Raw genomic sequence first — 23,434 nt, forward strand, 5'->3', positions numbered from 1 at the left:
TCTCAGCCGGATCGCCGGTACTTGCCACGCGGGACAGCAGATGTCAGAGATCGCGTAGGCACTGGGCTTTTCAAGTATCACAGTGTCAAGGGCATATCAAAATGGCCGCCGTCTGAGTCGTCTCCCACGGGCAGCAACGTGTTGAACACAGGGTCGGACTATCGTTGAATGTAACAGTGGATGGGCAGGCCACGGTGCCACAGATATCTCCGTCAGTAACAACGGTGGGAGGACGCGCCATCCAAAACGGCCTTCTCGCTATGCGGAACAGAAGCCACAGCCCCACACGTGTACCTCAGCTCCCGTCACATATTAGTAATAGTAGTATTGGTTTCATTCATTCGTCGTGGATCAATCACTTTCACGAGATACTGGACATTTCGAGGTATTACAACTAAGAACAACGAAAAATAACAAAACTCATATATACAGACATTTACATGCTTACAGGTCTAATTTGACAAGGCTGGCGGCCGCGGTGTTAAAGTAGGAACCATGCTGGCATTTACAAACAAAACAAACACCGACCGAGCAGGCCGTGAAGGCCCAACGGTACCGACCAGCCGCCGTGTCATCCTCAGCCCTAAGGTGTCACCTCATGCGGATACGTTGGGGCATGTGGTCAGCACACCGCTCTCCCGGCCGTTATCAGTTTTCGTGTCCGATATCTCGACATTTGCCTGAAATAATTTAGTGAAATCACGGAAAACCTATAAAACAGGATGGCTGGATGAAGATTAGAGTCTCCACCCTCCCTAATACAAGCCAGTTGTGTAAAATAATGCTAGATTTTTCAGTTTATCACTAACGTACAATAGTGTTTTGCAAAGAAATTCTTTAATAATGTAAAAGGCCATTGATACACTGTTAATTCGTTGTTCACTACCAGTCATTGCAACACACTACACACGTTATTTCACAACGTTACACAACACACCCAGTCTGTCAGTTGAGTTCAGGAGCGTGGCGATGATGTTAGGTTTTCATTTTGTGTACCACAACTTTCCATGTGCTAGCCTGAATAACAAAATCAGCATCCCTACATCACGAGTGAGACGTTGAGTTCAGAAAGAGAATAAGACACTTAGTCACAGGGAACAGCAATAGCTGACGGTGTATGACACCGCCAATGGTCTGCCATCTACATCTATACCGCGCGAGCCACGTTATGGTGTGTCTTGCGGCGGAATTGTGTCAGTAGCATGGATAAGGACTCTGGATCAAAGAGTCGAATGACATACTCGCACCGAAACGGAAGTTGATTGAGAGACTGCCGACATACTAATGAACAGTTCTGTCTAGCCTGCGCTTACAGTGTGACTTTCTGTTATACCATTGTTTGATTTTAACATAGCCACGCGCTGCCATCCCAGTGGTGCTAGTTGTCACACGTATCACGTTTGCACTCAAAAGTAATGGGCTACGTCTCGTGCTCCATGTGCAATACGGCAATATGCGTAATCGCAGAACTTGGATAACCAAACAACCAACCAACAATACTCGAAAATGGCCAAGGTCGAAACTGTGCAATACTGCAGAGACAAAGCAAACTTGAACAGGTTAAGAAATTCATCGCTACTGTGGACTTCAAAGAAAACCATGTCAGAAAACAAACTTCCAGTTTAATCGTCATTCGTTCAGCTCTTCGGTGGTCACCACTGACGGCAGTCCATTTGATGAGCAACGCCGATTCCGTGACAGTGATTGCCAGTCGATTGGCTACCGTTCTAAGAGACTTTTAACTCAGCAGGTTTCCCCACTCTCTAAGGGCTCATGAGACTGAATGATGACATTGGTTAAAGCACTGCACTGTGTTCGCTTTGGGGAGGACTGTTATTGTTGTGGTCTGCAGACTGAAGACTATCCTGTGAGAACCACTATTTTGAATAACTACTGCAACCTACATCCTTCTGAACTTGATCACTGCATTCGTCTCATGGTCTTCCTCTATGATTTTTACCCCCCCCCCTTTCACTCCAGTACTAAACTGGTGATCCCTTGATGTCTCAGAATGTGTTCTGTCAGCCTATCCCTAGTTTCTCTCCAATTCTATTCAGTATAATTACGTGATCTACGCATCTAATCGCAACCATTCTTCTATAACACCGCAATTCAAAAGCTTCTATTTTCTTCTTGTCTGTTTATTGTTCATGTTTCACTTCCGTATGTGCCTACACACCATACAAATACTTTCACAAAAGACTTCCTAACACTTAAATCTATGTTCTATGTTAACGAATTTCTCTTCTTAAGAAACATTTTTCTTTCCATTGCCAGTCTACATTTTATATCATCTCTGCTTCGGTCACCGTCAGTTTTTTACTTCTAGATTACAAATTACTGTCTGTAAACCCTGCATTTCGTTCTTCCTATAACTGTGTGGATGGTTTATTCGTCAGTATCACAGCCGATTTCTTCCTTCAATTGAGCTACGAGCATCCGCTAGTATCCGCTGACGTGAAGCCGTAATCACTTCACTTACCAATGAAATTCAAGTTTTAAGATAATGTCTCTGTTCTGTCTGTTTTCTTCTTACCACACTTTGAATGCCCGCTAGTATTCCAAATAGCTCATCTATACAGAAATACGTAGTCTCCAGGAAATTAATAGTACAAACAAACATCCAGGTTTTCTTATTAAGAACTTTCCACAGAATCATTAAAGTCAATCATCCACTAGGTATCGGACACACAATTATTTACGGGTTGTTGAGGTATTCCGTTACTAATGCGCTTTCTCTGATCAACATTTCGACAACAGCGTCGTACACTGACTACAAGAAAGACCCTAGTACTCGACTAAAAGGATTAAAGGAAATTGCTGAATCCTAGATCAGGATGAGGGGACCAAGACTGGAAATCTGTTCACTGTAAGAGTTCACTGTTACCACCACTGTAGAGCTCCTCGCCGGCCAGTGTGGCCGAGCGGTTCTAGGCGCTGCAGCCTGCAACCGCGCGACCGCTACGGTCGCAGGTTCGAATCCTGCCTCGGGCATGGGTGTGTGTGATGTCCTTAGGCTAGTTAGGTTTAAGTAGTTCTAAGTTCTACCCCTACCAACCTCAGCAGTTAAGTCCCGTAGTGCTCAGAGACATTTTTTTGTAGAGCTCCTCTCGAGATGGCCGGTGTTAGGCGGCTACTGCTGTTTTGACATGAAAGTTGCGGTACTTCTTTCTTCGCTACTGCTGTGCAGGCTGCAGTTTCATTGATGTTTTCGTAATATCATAACGACGCCTGACCTTGCACAACGTGAAAGTTTAGTCTCGCAGCTTGTACCAGCGATGTTGCTACAGCAGAGGGATGGTGGGGCAGAGGGGGAGGGGGGAGGGGGCAGTCCTCATATTGCATTTCTCTCTTAACAACTGTCAGGCAACTGCTACTTCACTGAACTATCGGACGGTATCAGCTGTCAACTATCGTCAATACCACGAGTTCTTTTCGCTGATGTACAGGGTCCGTAAACGTTTACTGATAATCTTAAATCTAGAAGTGCGTTTAAATCAACACAACATTTCTTGTAGAAATACGTTCATTTTACAGTTCCAAAAAAGTAAAAAATTGAGAGGGATGGTGGCATGGTAGGACTCAACTAAGCCTAACAGAGGTTCTCAGGATAATCGTAGAGGCAGCCATTTATTATGTTTTCAGAGGAGGCTAAGGTCATTATCCGTACACATTCTAAATTTCCCACAGAGACACGCCGTTTCAGAAGTACAGGAGAGTGTTGACCCTAGAGGATAGTTTACCTAGAAACACACGATTTTTTTTTTTTTTTTTTGTCGCTAGTTCAGTACTACTGATTTTAGAATCACGCGAAGGAATACGCACTAGAGAGTGCCATAAGAAGTTTCCGCCATTTTCTTCAGGGTTTGTTCTTGTTAGACATGATGTCTTTCCTGAAGCATTTGTAAATATGTCGCGTTCTGCACATTTAAATGCTGGATAATACATTAAACCTATTTGGCATATATTGTTAAGTCTTCAGATACGAAATTTTATGGTGAGTAGAATGCTATATGTTTTTAGAACTATTTATATAACAAGTGGACAATAAGCTGTTCTTCTTCGGTCGTGCGATATCTTGTACCTGGAAACAAATAGTGGTCTTTCACCGTGGAATATGTGATAATGTTATCGATTGCAATGTTTTCACATTTGAACACAATATTTATTCCTAAGTGTATGACCAGGTTGTACTTTGGAGAATGTTATCAATTTCCCGGAGTAAATGTCATAATTTCGAAAAAAGATTGCAGCATATAAAAATTAATGCCATCATTTAAAAAGGACGAAGAAAACATTACAGAACTGGCTAGGGATGGAAGACTGAGAAGTGTACCAAGACACATCACTCTCACCCACGCTACTTTGAAATAAAATAATAAAAATTAGTGCTGAGGATTAGACGGGGATATCAGATAACTAGTCAGGAAGTTCCCAATCAAATTGGCGAGAAAAGTGGTTTACAGAATAACTACAGTAAAAGAATGCTAGGTTGATAGGACATATTTTCATATTTTGAAGCGACAAAGAATAGTTGAGGTGGTAGTGCAGAGACGTATGGAGAGAAAATAATTAAAGAGGGTGGTGATATTTGACTATAGAATGCTCAACTGAATGTAGGCTACAATAGTCTGGCAACAAATTTTTTGTGCAGAGGCCCACTTTGATGTATCGATATGAGATTTTTTTTTAATTTTTACTTTTTCTGAGAAGTGTCAACAAACTCTGGAGTATTCCTCCCTCTTATTCCTCACTACAATACAAGAGACTTTTGCTGGTAGGCACGTGCCAGTCTTACGAATCTATAAGACTGATTATCTGAACGTGATATATCTCAGCATGTTAGTAAGTTCTGCAGCAGACATCGATAATTAGTTGTGCACTGGTGATGATATTTTTTGCTCCTCTCTGTTTTTCTGAGTCTCCGAGGGGCCGAGAAGTTTCAATACCATAGCTCTTGGACAGATGTTTATTGTCTAACAAGGCTTCTCGAAGCCAGTATATAATCGTATATCTACCTGTGTTCTGATTAATTAAGGATCCTCCATCTATTGTGGTGTCATGATGCAATAGCTCGCAATGAAAAAACAGTCTCGTTTTCCTCATAGTGTGATGTTATAACATCACGCGATGCTTTTAGGATAGCTAGAAGGTTTGAAACGTGACATACATAACTATTACCGTAAGTATATAAATATTTCTTTCTTTTTTGAAATAATCAGACAGGTATCGGATAATATAAAAAACAAAACACTCAGGTCAGTGTTGTCTAACGAAAAGTTACTTTGTCGGAAAGCGAGTAAAACCTTTCTCTCGAAATCCAGGTCTTTTACGGCAGGAATCACATTTTGAATCAGACGCAGTAGTCACGAGTGTAGCCATGTATGATGACATGAGAACAGTGGCCGTGAAAAAGATCTTAACCAACAGGTAATGGAGATGAGTGTCACATCTTGCCAGTAACAATCGATATGAAACCCGACAAGAATTGCTGCTGCCCGTGAATTAGATTAATCTCAATCAGTTTCCATTGCGAAGGGAACTGCATATAATGGACATTTGGAATCAGATATGTTGCAAAAGGTCATTGCTTAGAGCGATACACGAAGCTGCACGTCTTCAAAAGGTCAAACAACCTATAAACTGGACAGTAGATAGAGAGGCACGTAGTGTAGTCCTACAAATCTCAATTTTGCCTCTTTTCAAGTGATGCAAGGCGACGCGTGCGCCAGCGAGTCAATAAGGCGTACAACCTCCGGTTTGTGGACGGTGGAGTTTATGCTGAAGGTGGTTCTGTGAAGTTTTGGGGGTGTTTTTCGTATCGTGACATGGCTACATTCATTCGGGTTGCAATAAACATCGACAGGATGTTTAAATAAATGTTTTCGAAGGCCAACTTGTCCATTTATCTACATTTTTATGAGTATGCTGTGAACACGCAGAAGACAGTAGCTGTGTTTTCGAATACACTCGTGGTTCGACAAACACTTAAGCATTCTACTGCATCTCAACTGTCCCGCAAAATCACCCTTCACTCAGAACAAAATGTTTCGGACTGTTTGGAACAACGGATGAAACGTAGCAACCAGCATCCTCTCAGTTTGGTAGCTCTGCCTCAGCTGGATACGGCCTATTTGAAGAAACTTGTGAACTCTCTACCTCGCCGAATTGGGTCAATCACGGAAGCTGACCCGGATAGCAGCGCGCATTAGCACGCCCCTTCAGGGGTACGGCGCCGGTCGAGGTGGCGCAATGGTTAGCACGCAGTGCTCGTGTTCGGAAGAAAGACGCCTCAGATCAGCGTCCAGCCACCAGATGTAGGTACTGTGTGATTTACCTAAAACAAGTCCAGCTAAATGCCCGGATCGTTGCCTTGAAAGGGCACAGCCGATTCTCCTCTCTATCCTTGCAACATTCCGAGATTTTGAACCGTCTCTGATGAACCTGATGTCGACGGGGCGCTAACCCTAGTCTTATTTCCAGGATTCGGATAAACAAGCCATCCCGGATTGGAATTTGCCCGGTGGATTAATGACGAGAGTTGCCGTGCCGGTCAGCCTGGAAGTGCTTTTTAAGGGGTTTACCGTATACGACTAGGTGAACATCGGGCTGGTATCCATCTCCCGTCTCATTTATACGATTCGCAAACAGCTTTCACATGGGCTATCTCTAGACACAAACAGATGGAGTACACTAACTCCATCCCAGAAAGGGTGAGGGGGGGGGGGGGGGAGGGAGGACTCGATAGAAAGGGCACCCGGCCACTCTCTACTACTAACCTTGCCAAATTCATATTAACATGGCGACCTGCGAAAGGAGCAGGAGAAGACCAGAAAAAAGGAAAGACTAAGGATAGGAATTCAGTTACGTGGTATTAGCGTAATCTCTCCTGGAGATGACTAATTTACTGTCTTATGTGTAAATTTATTTCGTTGCCAAGTGGAACTGACTGGCTGAATTTACAGGGAAGATGATTTTATTACGTCTACATATACAGCGCGAGTCTTATTAATGTTTGAAAATTCCGAAGCTACGCAGATTACGCTGAGAAGTAAATTAATATAAGATATACGGGATCACAAATGTCGGCAAATACGCCAAAAGTGGATAACAAATGTTGAACATCTGTCGTCTGTAAATGACGTACCTCGCTGACGTGCAGCGATTGAACCTATCGGTATGTTTTAAATGATCATCCCAAACCAAGTACAGTATTCACGCCTGTGTGACTCCGAGCCCACGTGGGCGACTCTTGCACGTTGAGCTCGGGGTTCGAGTAATGCGTGTAACAGGAAGTATTTTTTTTTATTGCGTAGAACAATCATGTGTTTATACTGAAGTATTAATTTATTTACTGGTCTCGCGGTCTCCACTGGTTTATTGCAAAGTACAGTACAACAAAATCTACGGTACTACGTCACAAGTAAATGAGTATAGGCTTCCAAATTGCGTCATTACCAACAAATGACCTACGTTTTCTTTGCTACATAAAGTCTGTAAACAGAAAACGAAGGGAGAAAAGGAAAGAAACCCAAGATGAGCTTTTGCTTGGTTACAGCGAGGACAATAATTTTGTAACTACTATATTTACAATAAATCATAATTACAGAAAGAGTTCGAAGTTTGCACCGTTTGCTTGAATGCAAGTACTGCATCGCTCAGTCATCCCTTCACGCTGCGCTCGAAAAAATCCTCCGTATTTTGGATGTGACGCCCCATGCTCAACATTTGTTATTCACTTTTGGGGTATTTCCTGACATTTGCGACCCGTGTGCCTTATATTAAATTGCTTGTCTCAGTGTCACCTACGTCGCTATGGGTGTTTTTAAACGTTAATAAAAAACACCGTGTATGCTCCACAAGACACCTTACGGTATGCTGTGGAGGGTATTTTGTGTACCCCCGCTTTTTCCTGATCCAGTCGCGAATGATTCACGGGGAGAACAATTACTGATAAGCCTCTGTGTTGGCGCGTATCTCTCTGATTTCATCTTCACGTTTCTTTTTCGCGAGATATGCGCAGGAGGAAGCAATATATTGATTGTCTCTTCCAGAAACGTACGCCCTCGGAATTTTATTAGAAGACCAAGCCCTGATGCAGAAACCTGTCTTGCAGTATCTTGGACTGAAATTGGCTGATCAACTCTTCGACGTTTTCGCGCTTACTAAATGATCGTGTAACGAAACGTGCTGCTCTTCTTTGGACCTTCTCTTTTACTTTTATCAATTCTAACCGACACGGAAACCAGACTGACGAGCAAAAACTCCATTTCTGTGAGGATTGCATTTGCTGAGTATTCTTCCAATGAATCTCAAGCTGAAATCTGCCTTACCACCAATTACTATTATGTGGTCGCTTCACTTCAAATCGCTCCGTACCCGTACTCCTATATACTGTATGGAAGTAACTGCTTCCAGTGGCTGTTCTGCAATCGTTTAATCACACAGTAATGGGTCTTAACGATAAAATGCACTTGTCCTTTGTTTACACTTTAGTTTCCCCACAGTGGCTTTGGCACTGCGGAGGAGCAGGTTCATGGCCGCTAGCTTAGCGGTGTTTGCGGCCGCTTTGGTCCGCCGCCTGGGCGTGTCCTCGAGCGTGCACGGCCTGCAAAAAGAGCGCGACAATGGCCGACGGGCGACAGGAGCGGCTGCGGGGCTGCTCCGGCCTCGCCTGGCCTTCGTGGCCCGTTAGTCGCCGCCACACGCTCAATGGGCTGCGCCCAACACCAACCCGCACAGCCACGCTCCTCAGATGGGCCCGACTTCCACCGTCCGTCTTGTATTTACTTATAAGAAAGTGTGAGCCAGCCGGCCAACTCCTTCCACATTCCGACGCACTTTCCCTCGTGCGAAAGCGTCTGGTGGCATCGAACAAGTTCCACATTCCGGTGGACTTTCTTTGAACGGAAATACGGGGCATAAAAGGGCTATGAAACAGCGAAAGCTATCGATTTTGCTCAGACTTAACCGGTTAACCTTGCCCACAGAGAGGCTAGTGTTTATCGTCTCGGCGACATCGATGCCCAAGTTGCAGGACAGAGCCGGCCGGGGTGGCCGAGAGGTTCTAGGCGCTACAGTCTGAAACCACGCGACCGCTGCGGTCGCAGGTTCGAATCCTGCCTCGGGCATGGATGTGTGTGATGTCCTTAGGTTAGTTAGGTTTAAGTAGTTCTAAGTTCTAGGGGACTGATGACCTCAGAAGTTAAGTCCCATAGTGCTCAGAGCCATTTGATCCATTTTTTGCAGGACAATGGTGGATGGATGCGGCCGTTTGAAGGAAATCTCGAGACACCCATCCAACAGTTATGGGAAGCCATTGTAGACTTACATCAAAATGGCCTCGCGGGAATTTGAGCCCCGCTCCTCGTTAACGCATCCCCAGTATCTTTTAATCTGCATCTACGCACGTACGCTGCAAACAACTGTAAAATACATGGCATAGAGTGTTTAGCAAGGTATCAAGTGTCATGATTTCTTCCCTCTCCAATCGCGTTTGAAACACCCGAAGAATGACTGCTTAAATATGCCTGTGAGTGGTTCCTTTCGGAACGGTACGTTGGGGGATAAAGGATATATCCAGCTGCTTCAGTTCATACAGATTCCTCAAGTTTCATAAGCAGGCTTTCGTGGGGGGATTTGTGTCTTTCTTAAAGAGCGTCTGTTGGTGGTTCTCAGCATTTCCGTAACGCTATCCCGTGAATCAAACAAATCTGTTACCATTCGAGCCGCCCTTATTTGCATACATTCAATACCGCCTATTAGTGCTCTTTGTATGGGTCACAAGCACTTGAACAATATTCTAATAAGGGACGCACCAGTGATTTATAAACAATCTCCTTTGCACACTGATTGCATTTTCCCAGTATCCTGTCAATGAACCGGTCTGCTTCCTGCCTTACCTACGGTTCTGCGTATGTGCTCATTTCATATCCCTCAAATTGTTACACCTAGTTACACGGGTTGGATACAAATACGGAAACACCAAAAACATTGTGACGCCTAATAGAGTGTAGGAAAACCGCTGGATTTCAAAACAGCTTCCAGTCGTCTCGAAGTGGATAAGTACATACCTTGCATGTTTTTCGGAGTAATCTTATACCATTCTTCCTCCAAAATTGTGGTAACTATCATGAACGTGGATAGCGGTCACGCAACGTTCTGTCCAAAGTAGACCACAGTGGTAAATAATATTGAGATCTGGTGACCGTGGCGGCCAGTGGAGACGAGACTATTCATCTGTATGCTCACAAAAGCAGGACAATGCGAGCTGCATGAACAGGAGCTCTGTCACCTTAAAGCACATCATCACCATTGGAGAAGAAACATTGCACCATGGGATGGGTCTTATGAGCAAAAATGCACACACAATCCTTGACAGTAATGCAACCTTGCGAAGTTACCATGGCGACCATGGAATACAACGATATGGCTGCCCATATCATCACTGAACTCCCGCCGCATTTCACTCTTGAGGCGCATGCTTGACCAGAAGCTTCATAGTCCAGCCTTTATGGCTTCGGGCATTTGTATCACTGATGAGTAGTTTTTGAATTCCAGCTCTCTCTGCAATTCGCTGCTTCTGGAGCTCCATTCGGGTTGTTTTGGTGCTGACAGGGTTCGCGAGTGTGACACTCAGTTCTACAGTGAGCTTTCAGCTGGCGTCCTCTTATTTTCATCACAATTCTCTTCAATGGCCGTCTGTCACGATCACTCAACACATACTTTTGTGGCTTTGTAACTTAGCGGATCGTATTTTTCCGGTTTCCCTGTATGCGTTATAAATCTTCGATACGCTGTCTCTTAAAACACCAAACACTTCTGCTACCTTGGTTACGAAACCACGTACCGTACGAGCATCAACAACGGCCAGGTTCGAATGCACTCAGCTCCGACACAATGCACTCACAACTGTTCTGACCGGAGCTACACTTGCAACCTACTGAGGACATTACAAGGTGCCGTTTGTTGTCAAACACAACAATGCAATGTGCAGGCTTGGCTAACATATGTGTTTATATTTTGGCGTGCATCTCTCTGGTGTTTCCGTATTTTTGTCCACCCTCCGTATTTTTATGAGTTTGCTAATTCTAATTGTGAACCACTGGTAGTAAGCCATAAAATTTATGTTTTTCGTCTTGTGAAGGGTATAATTTTACATTACTGTGCATTTAAATCCAGCTGCCAATGTTTTCACCATTTTAAAATATCACTGAGATCTGACTGAACAATTCAGATGCTATTTTCAGATAGTTCTTAATTATAGGTAAGTGCATCGTATGTGGTAAGTCTAAGAAAATCAATGAATAAGCGTTGAAGACATCAAGAAACAATCTCACATGCTTGATTAGGTAGGCCTATGTGGATGATACCTTTGCGACTTGACGTCATGGCAGGTAGAGTCCAGTGAGTTTTTTACAACACCCAAATTGTCATCCGAACACAACGTTCACCATGGAACTGGGAAAGAATGGTCACCTATCATTCCTAGATGTGCTGGTCAAACAGAAAGCGAGCGGTCTTTATGATCACAGTGTGTACAGCCAACCAGCCAACAATGATGTGTATCCACAGGCGAGGAGCTGTCATCACCCAGCCAGAAGAATGAAGTCTTAAAGACATTGGTCCACAGAGCACGTGCATTGTCATACGAAAACAGTTTGATGTCAGAAATAGAACATTTACGCACAATGTCAGGCAGAAATTTATACACTGCCAAGCAAATTGAGAGGGCCGTTCCCCTAGAACTTAGAACTACTTAAACGTAACTAATCTAAGGACATCATACACATCCATTCCCGAAGCAGGATTCGAACCTGCTACCGTATCGGTCGCGCGGTTCCAGACTGAAGCGCCTAGAGCCGCTTGGCCACACCGGCCGGCGCTGAGTAAAGTTTGGAATCTTTCGTTGGATATCTTAAAAACAAAACGAATGCAGAACTCATCATCAGCACGGAAATCTCAAGCACACTGCCAGGCAGAACGGACAGGCTAGAACGTCGTCGCAGGACGACCCAAACGGAAACGGACCGCAAACAGAAGGCGACAAGTCAGCGAGGTGCGAAAACAACACTCGAGGACGGAGCCCAGCGATCGGAAATGGCATACTGAACGTCAAGCCTCTCGGACACTGCAGGGCGATGCCGCAGGATCAGGATCGGACCACATACGGAGTGGTGAAGCAGAGGGAACAAATTGACCAAGCTGCAAAGTGAATACCGAAATTATCTCCAGAAATCCCCTCAAAGTAGATTTATAGTTGTAAATTCTATCCTCCCACCGCCCTCCCTCCATAAAGATGAAAACAGAATAAATATGGCTGCAGAGAGCATCATCAGTCACGTTCTCGAACAGCCGCCTTCCTTCATAAGAGGAAGAAATGAAAAGTGTAAAGCGAAGTCACTCTCACATAGCATCGCATGAGACGAGTCACGTCACCGAAACAACCGCCAAAGACGACGACAATAACCTGCAGTATACCCGACAACGCAAGTGCATCAGAAAGTTGCCTGGAAATCCCGAAGCAGTCAGTCTGAGACTGCTACTACTATCGTCTACAAGGTCAACAAGGGTTCTAACACACTTCTGTGGCGCACGCCTTAAGTTAGTTCTACATTTGTCGATGGCACTCCATCCCAGAACACTCTGCGTCCTACCTATCAAGAAAAAAGCATCTTCCGAGGTCATTCATCCAAGAGTTGGTAATTTCTTCTGGTAATCGCTCTCATCGGTAGTGACTTCCCACTTCTCGGGAATTGAACTATTATTCACAGCAACCTCCTTTACTTAGTCATGATCTGCAGTAATCCTGTTGATAATTCGAGTCCATGACTATGAGGCATCGTTACAGCGTTGTGGAAGAAGGAACTTGGTAGTACTTGGAAACCTTTTTGTTCTCCATGTGAGTGTGCTGTGCATGAAGAGGGAGCTCAATAAAGGTGGTATATTATGGTCGCTGCAAAAACACGAGAATATTGTCGAATTGATGAAAGATGAGAAAGCTACATTAAACAGAACTTGTAACAAGGATGGGGGGAAACCGGCTGCCTCTCGTATCGTTTTCGAGAAGACTTGATGTAACTAAAATAAGCAGAAGATCCAGAAAAGAGGAATGGATGACACGAACTCATAGAAAGAAGATTATCAAAACAGGTGTATGGTCAATCGGCTAATGCAGCTTTCAACGTATAGGAAAAATTAGAGGGATAACGTTAGTGGCTTCAGTGAAACTTATGGAAAAAATGTTCCTCCACTTTCCTCACCATCCAAAGTACGCCTTCGTTTTGAGTAGACGTAAACCAAACTTTTTTGTTGCCTTGTAGCAAGTGCAACGGAAATGTGACTTCAATTTTTATCTAACAGTCAAAATTTCTTAATGTAGAATTATTACATGTATTTTACAGCTCAGCAGATTCATTGTAATTCCTTTACTGATATCTCGTCGAGAGGTTATAGGCTAATGAATATGTGGAAGACTTTAATTATGCTTTACTGCAGCACTAAGGTTAAATGCGTATTTAGCGCCCTATGTTATGTCGAACGCGGAATGCAAAAGCTAATTAAGCGATTGTCATAAATCTTGAGAGTCAGGGAATGAGGAACGGGCACTATTATGTGTTTTTCCCACAATGGAAGATCTTTCTTGCAATAATGTTGTTGCTTCGTGTAGTAGCGATGAGCGTATAACTGAGAATCAGACAAATCACGAAACGGCTCTTTTCTTAGAGCCGTACTTTCAAGGGTATGGAAACGAATTTGGACCCTTCGAAAGCACGCCGTCAGATGCGCTCTATGAACCTCATTGATTTAAACAATTTCATTCTATGAGCTTCTACTCAATAAAAATTTGCTTAATAAACTAAAGCTACTTATGTAAAGAAATTTTATGCCTTCCTTAATAAAACATTGTTATATTTATGTCGAAGTTGGTACAGAATAAAAATCCGATTAGCCTTGAATTGCTCTGAGCCAACGATTCACAGACCGCCGCACGCGGGCCGCCATCCATCTCATGGTGGTCGGCCCCTCACCGTTCGTCCTAGCAGTTTTTTTTTCTGACCGTCATTCATTTCCTCACTGGAAAGAGAGAGCGGGCCCTTTAAGAACTTTATTCTTTTCAGGTTAAATTGTTTTAATTACATTCGTTAAATAAATTAAATGTTCGTGAAACAAATGATGTGAACTAATTGTGTAGATTTTTGCTATCGCGGCCATTACATAGTCGCAGTGAGGGCTTTGCGACCCGCGGTACTAGCAAGTCCGTATACCCCTGCTTTAGACTACATGTCTTTGTGAGTCTTTCATAGTTTCTTGCGAGATTTTGGCTACGAGTGCGGTCTTGTCGGTAGTTAAAACAATTTTCCACTCACAACAATAAACCACTGTCTTTATGGACAGGAATACCTCAAAGACGAATGCGTCTCATATGTTACATCAGCGTGGGCCACAATTCAATTTACATTAAATAACTGAATTTTGTTGGAACTTTCCAAGGTTCTCGTATTTTTACCCTTCAAGATAGAGTGAGCGAAGTGACACATAGATTAAACATTCTTTTTTTTTTTATTTTGGTATTGGCTAACTAAGATCACATAACAACTTCAATTCCTCTTCTTTCTTTATTGATGTTTCTAGCCACTACTTCTCATATATTCTCTATGTTTTTGTAGATCTCCTCGTTACTTCCCATTTTCCAGCCATCTGTAGTTTATATTGCACCCATTATATTTATAACTATCCGTCATTCAATTTATAGTTCATTGTTAGGCATTCACATCCATATGAACATTCTTGTCGTACCACTGTGGTATAATGTTTTAATTTTGTTTTTCTAGATATACATTCTTGTTGTAAATATTCTTTGTCAAGCGATACGCTGTCTCCATTTTGTTAACTCTTACGACTACTGCAAATTTTTCTAGTCCTTTTGTTGTATAGCTTCTCCAAGACATTTATTTACTCACTCTATTCTACCTGTTTGTGTTTTTATGAATTCTGGTGCACTTTTTATGTTTGTCGTGAAATTTCTTTTTCGGCTGAAATTTTGATACTAGTTCTATTTGTTAATTCTTCCGGAAGATTTATTTGAATAGTTACATCTGTCAGATTTTCTGGAAGTACTGCAAAATCATCTGCTAAACCTAGGCAGTTGACCGTAATTCCAATTGTTTTCCTTCCTAGAATTATTGGTTCAATTTTGTGACTTTTAGCTTCAAATTCCAGGGCCTTATCACCTTTTCTAGAACGCAGTTAAACAGTAAAAGTGATAAACCATCCCCTTGTCTGACACCAATTTTTTTTTTCCAAATAGCTTGTATAGTTCTCCCGTAAATTTAACTTCAGTTGTCTTTGTTAGAGTTTCGTGAATTATGTTTGCTTATGTTGCTTTACCATCAAATTCTCTAATGATTTTATCTATTGTTTCTCTGTCTATCGAATCAAATGCTTTCTTGAAATCGATAAATGATGCTGGTTTTTTAATTATTTATTTGTATATTTATTTTTATTAATGTATTTGACCATCAAGCCCTTTCTTACATCTAGCCAGCCATTCTATGTTTCTCTTTGCATTACATTTATTATGAAATCCATATTATAAGCTGCAACTAATATAGAATCCAACATTCGGAAATTATTAGGACATAAACGGTGCAGAAAATCGCAGTTTATGTTCGTTCAGGAGACACATAAAAATAAAGATAAATAACAGTCGGGAAGATGTAAATTATGAGATATAGCGGCAGTAGGCATGAGAGAGAGGGTGGAAGATGGGCCATAAGAGGAACGCGATGAAACACGAGTAATGATGATAGCCAAACAGAAACTGGCGTAATTGATTAAGAAACAAAAGCCGAAAGACTTTGATTGACTATCGTCACGGCGTTGACAGGAAGGAGCGCTTCAGCCTCTTCTTAAAAGCAACGGGGCACGGAATCGTGTGCAGAGTGCAGCAGAGGCTGACAGCACCACCAGACACGGAGTCTGCGAATGTTTTTTTTTTTTTTTTTTTTTTTTCCTGGATGGGAACAGCTAAGATACTAGATAAGTGAGACGTATTTCAGTTACGATGAGATGAAATGTATGGTAGTGTACTTCATATTACAGATTATCCTATCTGGCCACAAACAACCTAACCGGGTATGTGATGTGCTGACGGATATTGCAGATGCAACCCACAGAAGCATTAGTGGTTAGACCTAATCGTCTAGACTCGAGAGTTTTCGTTACTCGTTCCGTGCTGGATTACATCGTATTAGTGGAGATTAGGCAGAACGAGTCATCGCACAACTTCATATTTCACATTCTGTTGAAAACTGTTGCGAAACTTTTGCAGGGCACAGAGCCAAGCAGAAGTCTTCCTGAGCGTGATGACGGTATTTTCGGCTCAACTGAGGTGCTCATCTCAAGTTACACCCAAGTTCTTCACCGTTTTCTGACATGGTATGGCAATGCCGTAGAGAAGAACAGGTGGCAATCATTCGCGGAATTCAGAATTAATTTCTGATGTAATATTAAAATTACTTGAAATTTCTTCGCATGCAGTTAAGTCCTAGGTTTTGCGCCTGTCTTACCACTGAAGATAGAGAATCATTCATCTGCACGACGGCGGTGTTGATGTCTTTAGATGTGGTGCTTCGATTTTTAGGTGGAGGTCGTCGGGATGGAAATGATATTTAGCGATCAGTACCGACGAGATACTATCCGCATATGATTAGAACAATAGTGTGCCCACGCCTGATCCCAACGTCATTCCTAAGAGAACTTGCTTCCAGAACGACTTTCATTCCTACAGACATCTCGTTACTGCCTTTTGTTCAAGTAGCTTCCAGACCCCTTGAGGGCACTATCTGAAAATTTTAGCCGTCGATTTTCTCTGAGCAGTATGTCAAAGACACAAGTATTCGGCAGAGCGACGGCGATATTCCCGTCGTGGTTTCCTTAAATTACCGTCAGGCAGCGCAGCGAGAGCCTTCAAACACATTCCACACGGAACATGTCTTTGCCCCTTATCCAGTTGTATTTTTGCTGTTAGTCACTGCAGAAGAGACCGTGAAAGTCAAATTAGTTATCATAAAACCTAATGAATGATTATTCAAACCACGCCCCTCTGTGGATGGAAGAACCCGCATGCGAAACATTAGGAAGTTTGTCGTGGTTCGAAGGATTTTTGGTCTAAGTTTCTGAGAAATGTACCTTAGGATGCGTTCTTACAAAATGAACGTTTGTTGAACAACCAAGCGGAGACCAACGTATCCCTTTGTGAAATGTTAAAACAGCCCGGCCCCAAGAAATAGCAAAATTTTTTGTCTGTAAGAGTTTTTCGTAGGTGCGGTGCCGGAAACAAACAATCACAAGGCGATAGGCGATCTTTGTATACTTAGCTAACGTCCGTTGCATAGCTGAACATAATGCGGCTCATGGTTAGAAAAATTAAGACGAATGCCAGAATGGTTCCTTTGAAACATGGCACTGCTGGTTCCCTTTTTTGTCCTAGTTCAATCAGAATCCTGTGTTCCGTCTCTAATGATTACGGCATCAGCGAGGGGTTACATCCTATTCCCTCTTCCTCGCTTTCATGCAACTGTCTGCTAGCCTGTACCTGAAATTGTCAGTATCGTAACCTGACATTCTAATAACTTGAGTTTAACTGAAAGTAAGGTAAAAGTTAAACGCGCCGGTATTAGACTTCAAGTGGAATTACAAATCGATGTCATATTGCTACATTAATGAAGAAATATATCTACGTTCATGCATTCCTGATGAACGAAGAGTAGTCACGAGTTTTAATTTTATCACCTCGCCTAGGCATTATGGTGTAGGCATGCATCATGCACAATGGCCAGACACCACTGCATACGAGGAGCGACAATAAATATATGAGACTGATGTGAAAAAAATGTTGCTTAACGTTTTAGTCAAGTTTAGTGCTGTCTCCTTCAAAGTAGTTCCCTTCTGATTGCACACACTTTTCCAGCGCTTCTGCCAGTGATGGTAACATTTCTGGAACTCATCTTCTGCAATATCCTCCAAGACCCTCGTCACAGCTTTTTGGACATCTTGTGTTGAGAACGTTGAAAATGTTGTCTCTTGACCACCGTTTCGACTCTTGGAAATAGAAAAAAATCGCACGGAGCGATATCTGGTGAATAAGGTGGCTGTGGTAGTACTAAAATTTATTTTGAGGTTAAAAATTGCTGTACTGACAGAGCAGTATGGGATGGCGCATTATCGTGATGCAGAATCCAATTATCAGCAATGTAGACACAGACACAAAGAACTCTTTTACGAAGTCTTTCTAAAATTTCTTTGCAGTAATATTGGTTAACTGTTTGTCCAGGAGGCACCCACTCCTTATGAACAATTCCCTTGGAATCAAAGAAGCACACAAGCACGCATTTCACTTTTCACATTGACATGCGTGCTTTTTTTGGTCTGGGTGATCCCTATGAGCACCATTGCGAACTTTGGCGCTTTGTCTCAGGATTGCACTGAAAAAAAAAAAAAAAACAACTTTCATCACCAGTGATAATCAACAATTCTGGATTGATTTCCGTTTGCTCTAACAGATCGGCTGCCACATTTTTTCCGTGTTTCTTGGTTGCTGTGGTGTGCGATTTTTGGGGACCATTTTTGCACAAATCTTTCTCATACCAAGATCTTCAGTTATTATTAGACGAACCGTTTCTCGATTGACGTTCAGTTCTTCTGCAATCGTTTTCACGGATAATCTTCGATCAGATCGTACGAGTTCACGCACTCTGGCCAAGTTGACATCCGTCCGTGAGGTTGATGGTCGTCCACTGCAGTCTTCATCTTCAACATTCGTTCTGCCTTCACTAAACATTTTATGCCAACGAAAAACTTGGCTCTTGACGTAACCTCCTCTCCAAAAGCCTTCTGAAGCTTACCGTAAGTTGTCGTCGCGTTTTCACCCAATTTAACTGAAAAAGAAATGGCATACCATTGCGTAATATTATACGGTTCCATTTCCGTGAGGAGAGACGCAAACACGTGTTAACTTACTACAGCACAACTCACGACTGAACAAACAGTTGCATCGATGTGCCGCTTGGACTAGAAGCAGCTTATAGACCAAGGTCAAAGTTATTGTGCCTACGCAAGCCTGCAGGGTTGCCACGTCTTGCAAAGAAAATCAGTCTCATTACTTTATTGTCGCACCTCGTATGTTTGTGTGAGGTATAGTTACATCTCAGGAGTACTACAAGGAGATTATCCTGGATCGTGTCCGTCTGTTTGGGGGTGTGGCAGATCCCGATCTTTTTCCTATGGACGACAGTGCCCGCCGACACAGGAAATTGAAGATATTGAACGTATGGAATGGCCTGCGTACTCTCCAGACCTAAATCCTATAGAGAATGCCTGGGATGCTCTTGGTAGATGTTCTCCTCAATGAACACCCGCTCCCCGAATCGTGGAAGAACTACAAATCGGCTTGAGAGAGGAGTGCGACAACATCCCGCAAGGACTCCTGTGCACTTTGGTAGCCAGCATGAATAACAGCTGTAAAATGTGCTCTAGTGCCCGAGGAGGGCGTATTTCTTATCCGATATCGAGCCTTATGTTGGGATTCTGACCTGTGTCAAACATGAACGTTATTTATGTCTCATCCTGCTTTCCGATGTGGTGAAATATGTATAATTTTCCGTTTTAAATATGCCACTCCACCTCTATTTCATATTTACTGCGTTTCATGTTGTCCACCATCGCCTGTGATTATTCCTGTCCAACAATATGTTGGGATTGTGACCTGTGTCAAACATGAACGTTATTTATGTCTCATCCTGCTTTCCGATGTGGTGAAATATGTATAATTTTCCGTTTTAAATATGCCACTCCACCTCTATTTCATATTTACTGCGTTTCATGTTGTCCACCATCGCCTGTGATTATTCCTGTCCAACAATATGTTGGGATTGTGACCTGTGTCAAACATGAACGTTATTTATGTCTCATCCTGCTTTCCGATGTGGTGAAATATGTATAATTTTCCGTTTTAAATATGCCACTCCACCTCTATTTCATATTTACTGCGTTTCATGTTGTCCACCATCGCCTGTGATTATTCCTGTCCAACAATATGTTGGGATTCTGACCTGTGTCAAACATGAACGTTATTTATGTCTCATCCTGCTTTCCGATGTGGTGAAATATGTATAATTTTCCGTTTTAAATATGCCACTCCACCTCTATTTCATATTTACTGCGTTTCATGTTGTCCACCATCGCCTGTGATTGTTCCTGCCCAACAATATGTTGGGATTCTGACCTGTGTCAAACATGAACGTTATTTATGTCTCATCCTGCTTTCCGATATGGTGAAATATGTATAATTTTCCGTTTTAAATATGCCACTCCACCTCTATTTCATATTTACTGCGTTTCATGTTGTCCACCATCGCCTGTGATTATTCCTGTCCAACAATATGTTGGGATTCTGACCTGTGTCAAACATGAACGTTATTTATGTCTCATCCTGCTTTCCGATGTGGTGAAATATGTATAATTTTCCGTTTTAAATATGCCACTCCACCTCTATTTCATATTTACTGCGTTTCATGTTGTCCACCATCGCCTGTGATTGTTCCTGTCCAACAATATGTTGGGATTCTGACCTGTGTCAAACATGAACGTTATTTATGTCTCATCCTGCTTACCGATGTGGTGAAATATGTATAATTTTCCGTTTTAAATATGCCACTCCACCTCTATTTCATATTTACTGCGTTTCATGTTGTCCACCATCGCCTGTGATTATTCCTGTCCAACAATATGTTGGGATTCTGACCTGTGTCATACATGAACGTTATTTGTGTCTCATCCTGATTTCCCATGTGGTGAAATCTGTATAATTTTCCGTTTTAAATATGCCACTTCACCTCTGTTTCGTATTTACTGTGTTTCATGTTGTCCATTACCGCCTGTGATTATTCCTGTCCAACAAGATCTCTATTTCTTACTAATTGTCAACCAGTGTATTTTCTTCTAATCACATAAAGTGCCGAGACGACAGTGGTTTGGTTGCTTGGTAAGCCGACCCTTTCATGTGCGTTTTGTTCTCCCTAGAGTGTCCTGACTGCTAAGATGTATGCATATTGCTCTGAAACAATAGAAAGAATGGGGAAACCGTCACTGCACGCTTGGTAAGGAAAACCATTGGCGACTACCATGACTGCCTTGGGCAGTATGTAGTCACTAGCAGCCGCCATTTGGAGGAACTGTCATCCTTCAATCTGGTGGTTCCTACAAAAGACCTTTGTACTGCTGGTCTCTTTCGGTATTATCGCCCTTACTAGTGGTGACGACACGCTGATGGTGTGGGCCGCGCTGTGTTGCAGGGGACCGGTGGCTGGTGTCGTGCCTGGGCGTGCTCTACCTGAGCAAGGGCCTGTTCTACCGCGTGGTGCCGGCCGACCAGACGTTCGAGCAGTACGCGGGCGTGTTCCGCTTCCGGCTGTGGTGGTGCGGCGAGTGGCTGGAGGTGCTCGTCGACGACCGCCTGCCCACCGTGCACGGCCGCCTCGCCTTCCTGCAGGCGCAGCACTCCGACCAGTTCTGGCCCGGCCTGCTCGAGAAGGCCTACGCCAAGTCAGTACCGCCTGCATTTCTCAGCTGTGTGCCTATGTTTTACTTTTGAGACGGGTCGAGGAGTTCGATCAAATCAAATGGGATAATGTCGTGGAAATTAGATAAGAAAAGAGACACTGATTAGATTAGAGATTACATTAGATTAGTACGTGTTCCATAGATCATGAATACGACACTTCGTAATGATGTGGAACGTGTCAGGTTAATAAAAGGTGTCTATACAAGATATTACATTAGACAAAATATTACACGACACTCAATATTTTTTTTTTTTTTTTTTTTTTTTTTTTGTGGGGGTTGGGAAATTACCCACTTACTATATCCAAAAATTCATCTGATGAGTAGGAGGAGTTGCCATTAAGAAATTCTTTTAATTTCCTTTTAAATGCTATATGGCTATCTGTTAGGCTTTTGATGCTACTAGGTAAGTGACCAAAGACTTTTGTGGCAGCATAATTTACCCCCTTCTGAGCCAAAGTTAGATTTCACCTTGAGTAGTGAAGATCATCTTTTCTCCTAGCGTTGTAGCCATGTACACTGCTATTACTTTTGAATTCGTTCGGATTGTTAATAACAATGTTCATAAATGAATATTTATATTGTGAGGCTACAGTGAAGATTTCCAGCTCTGTAAATAAGTGTCTGCTGAAAGTAGTAGGCCTAGAAGCAAAATGGCTGACGGTCGCCGAAGTAAAGAAAGTATAAAATGCAGACGGGCAATAGCTACAAATGTTTTCTAAAAAAGTTTTATACTGGTTGGTAGTGAGAGTAATAACCGAATAAATAAAGACCAGAATGACTACTTGACATTTATTAGCTAAATATTACAAATTCTCAGAATAAACGTTAAATAACTTCATGTCACAACAAATACTCATATAAAAATATGTAGACTGACTCGACGAGTTACACTAAATACTCGTAAAAAAAAAAAAAATGCAAATGTATGTGAAATCTTATGGCACTTAACTGCTAAGGTCATCAGTCCCTAAGCTTACACACTACTTAACCTAAATTATCCTAAGGTCAAACACACACATTAATGCCCAAGGAAGGACTCGAACCTCCGCCGGAACCAGCCACACAGTCCATGACTGCAGCTCCTCAGACCGCTCGGCTAATCCCGCGAGGTACTAAATACAATGAGTAACTGCCTTCACTCCATGGTATGAACACTCCTGCCCATCATACAGGTTGCCATTTACCTGTGGTCCTAAATTTGACCACTCACTTAAACTATATACGAGGTGCGGCTAGAAAAAAACCGGACTGATGCTGGAAAAAACATTTATTTACAATTATTTACAATTTCATGTTGTCTCCTTCAATGTACTCTCCTCCCCGGTCTCTACACCGCTCCATACGAATTTTCCACTGTTCATAGCAATGCTGCAGATCATTTTCGGCAAGTCCATACATTACTTCCGTCGCTTTTTCTTTTACTGCTTCAACAGTCTCAAATCTAGTTCCTTTCAAAGCTGACTTGACTTTAGAGAAAAGAAAAAAGTCACAGGGGGCCAAATCAGGTGAGTAGGGTGGATGACCTAAGATGGGAATGTTGTGTTTTGCCAAAAACGTCTTCACTGACATCGCACTGTGAGCTGGGGCATTGTCTTGGTGAAGGATCCATGACTTTTTCCTCCACAAATCGCTCCGTTTTCTCCGTACTCGCTCACGTAGGGTAGCCAGGACGCTAATGTAGTAATGCTGATTCACTGTTTGTCCCTCTGGTACCCAATCAATGTGCACAATCCTTTTGATGTCAATAAAAACAATCATCATTGCCTTGAATTTCGATTTTGACATTCGTGCTTTTTTTTGTCGTGGA

At 42.6% G+C, this 23,434-nt stretch overlaps 1 protein-coding gene across 1 annotated transcript in view; it reads left to right on the forward strand.

The window, feature by feature from the left end:
* The window catches only part of LOC124612817 (calpain-C), a 461,947-nt gene that overhangs the window by 270,011 nt on the left and 168,502 nt on the right, over positions 1–23,434 (forward strand). Inside the window, exon 4 of the mRNA XM_047141237.1 lies at positions 21,357–21,606. Within this exon, the coding sequence (XP_046997193.1) occupies positions 21,357–21,606 (250 nt within the window). The remainder of the gene's footprint in view (positions 1–21,356; positions 21,607–23,434) is intronic.

This window comes from Schistocerca americana, chromosome 4 (assembly GCF_021461395.2).
Source record: "Schistocerca americana isolate TAMUIC-IGC-003095 chromosome 4, iqSchAmer2.1, whole genome shotgun sequence".
Lineage (NCBI taxonomy): Eukaryota > Metazoa > Arthropoda > Insecta > Orthoptera > Acrididae > Schistocerca > Schistocerca americana.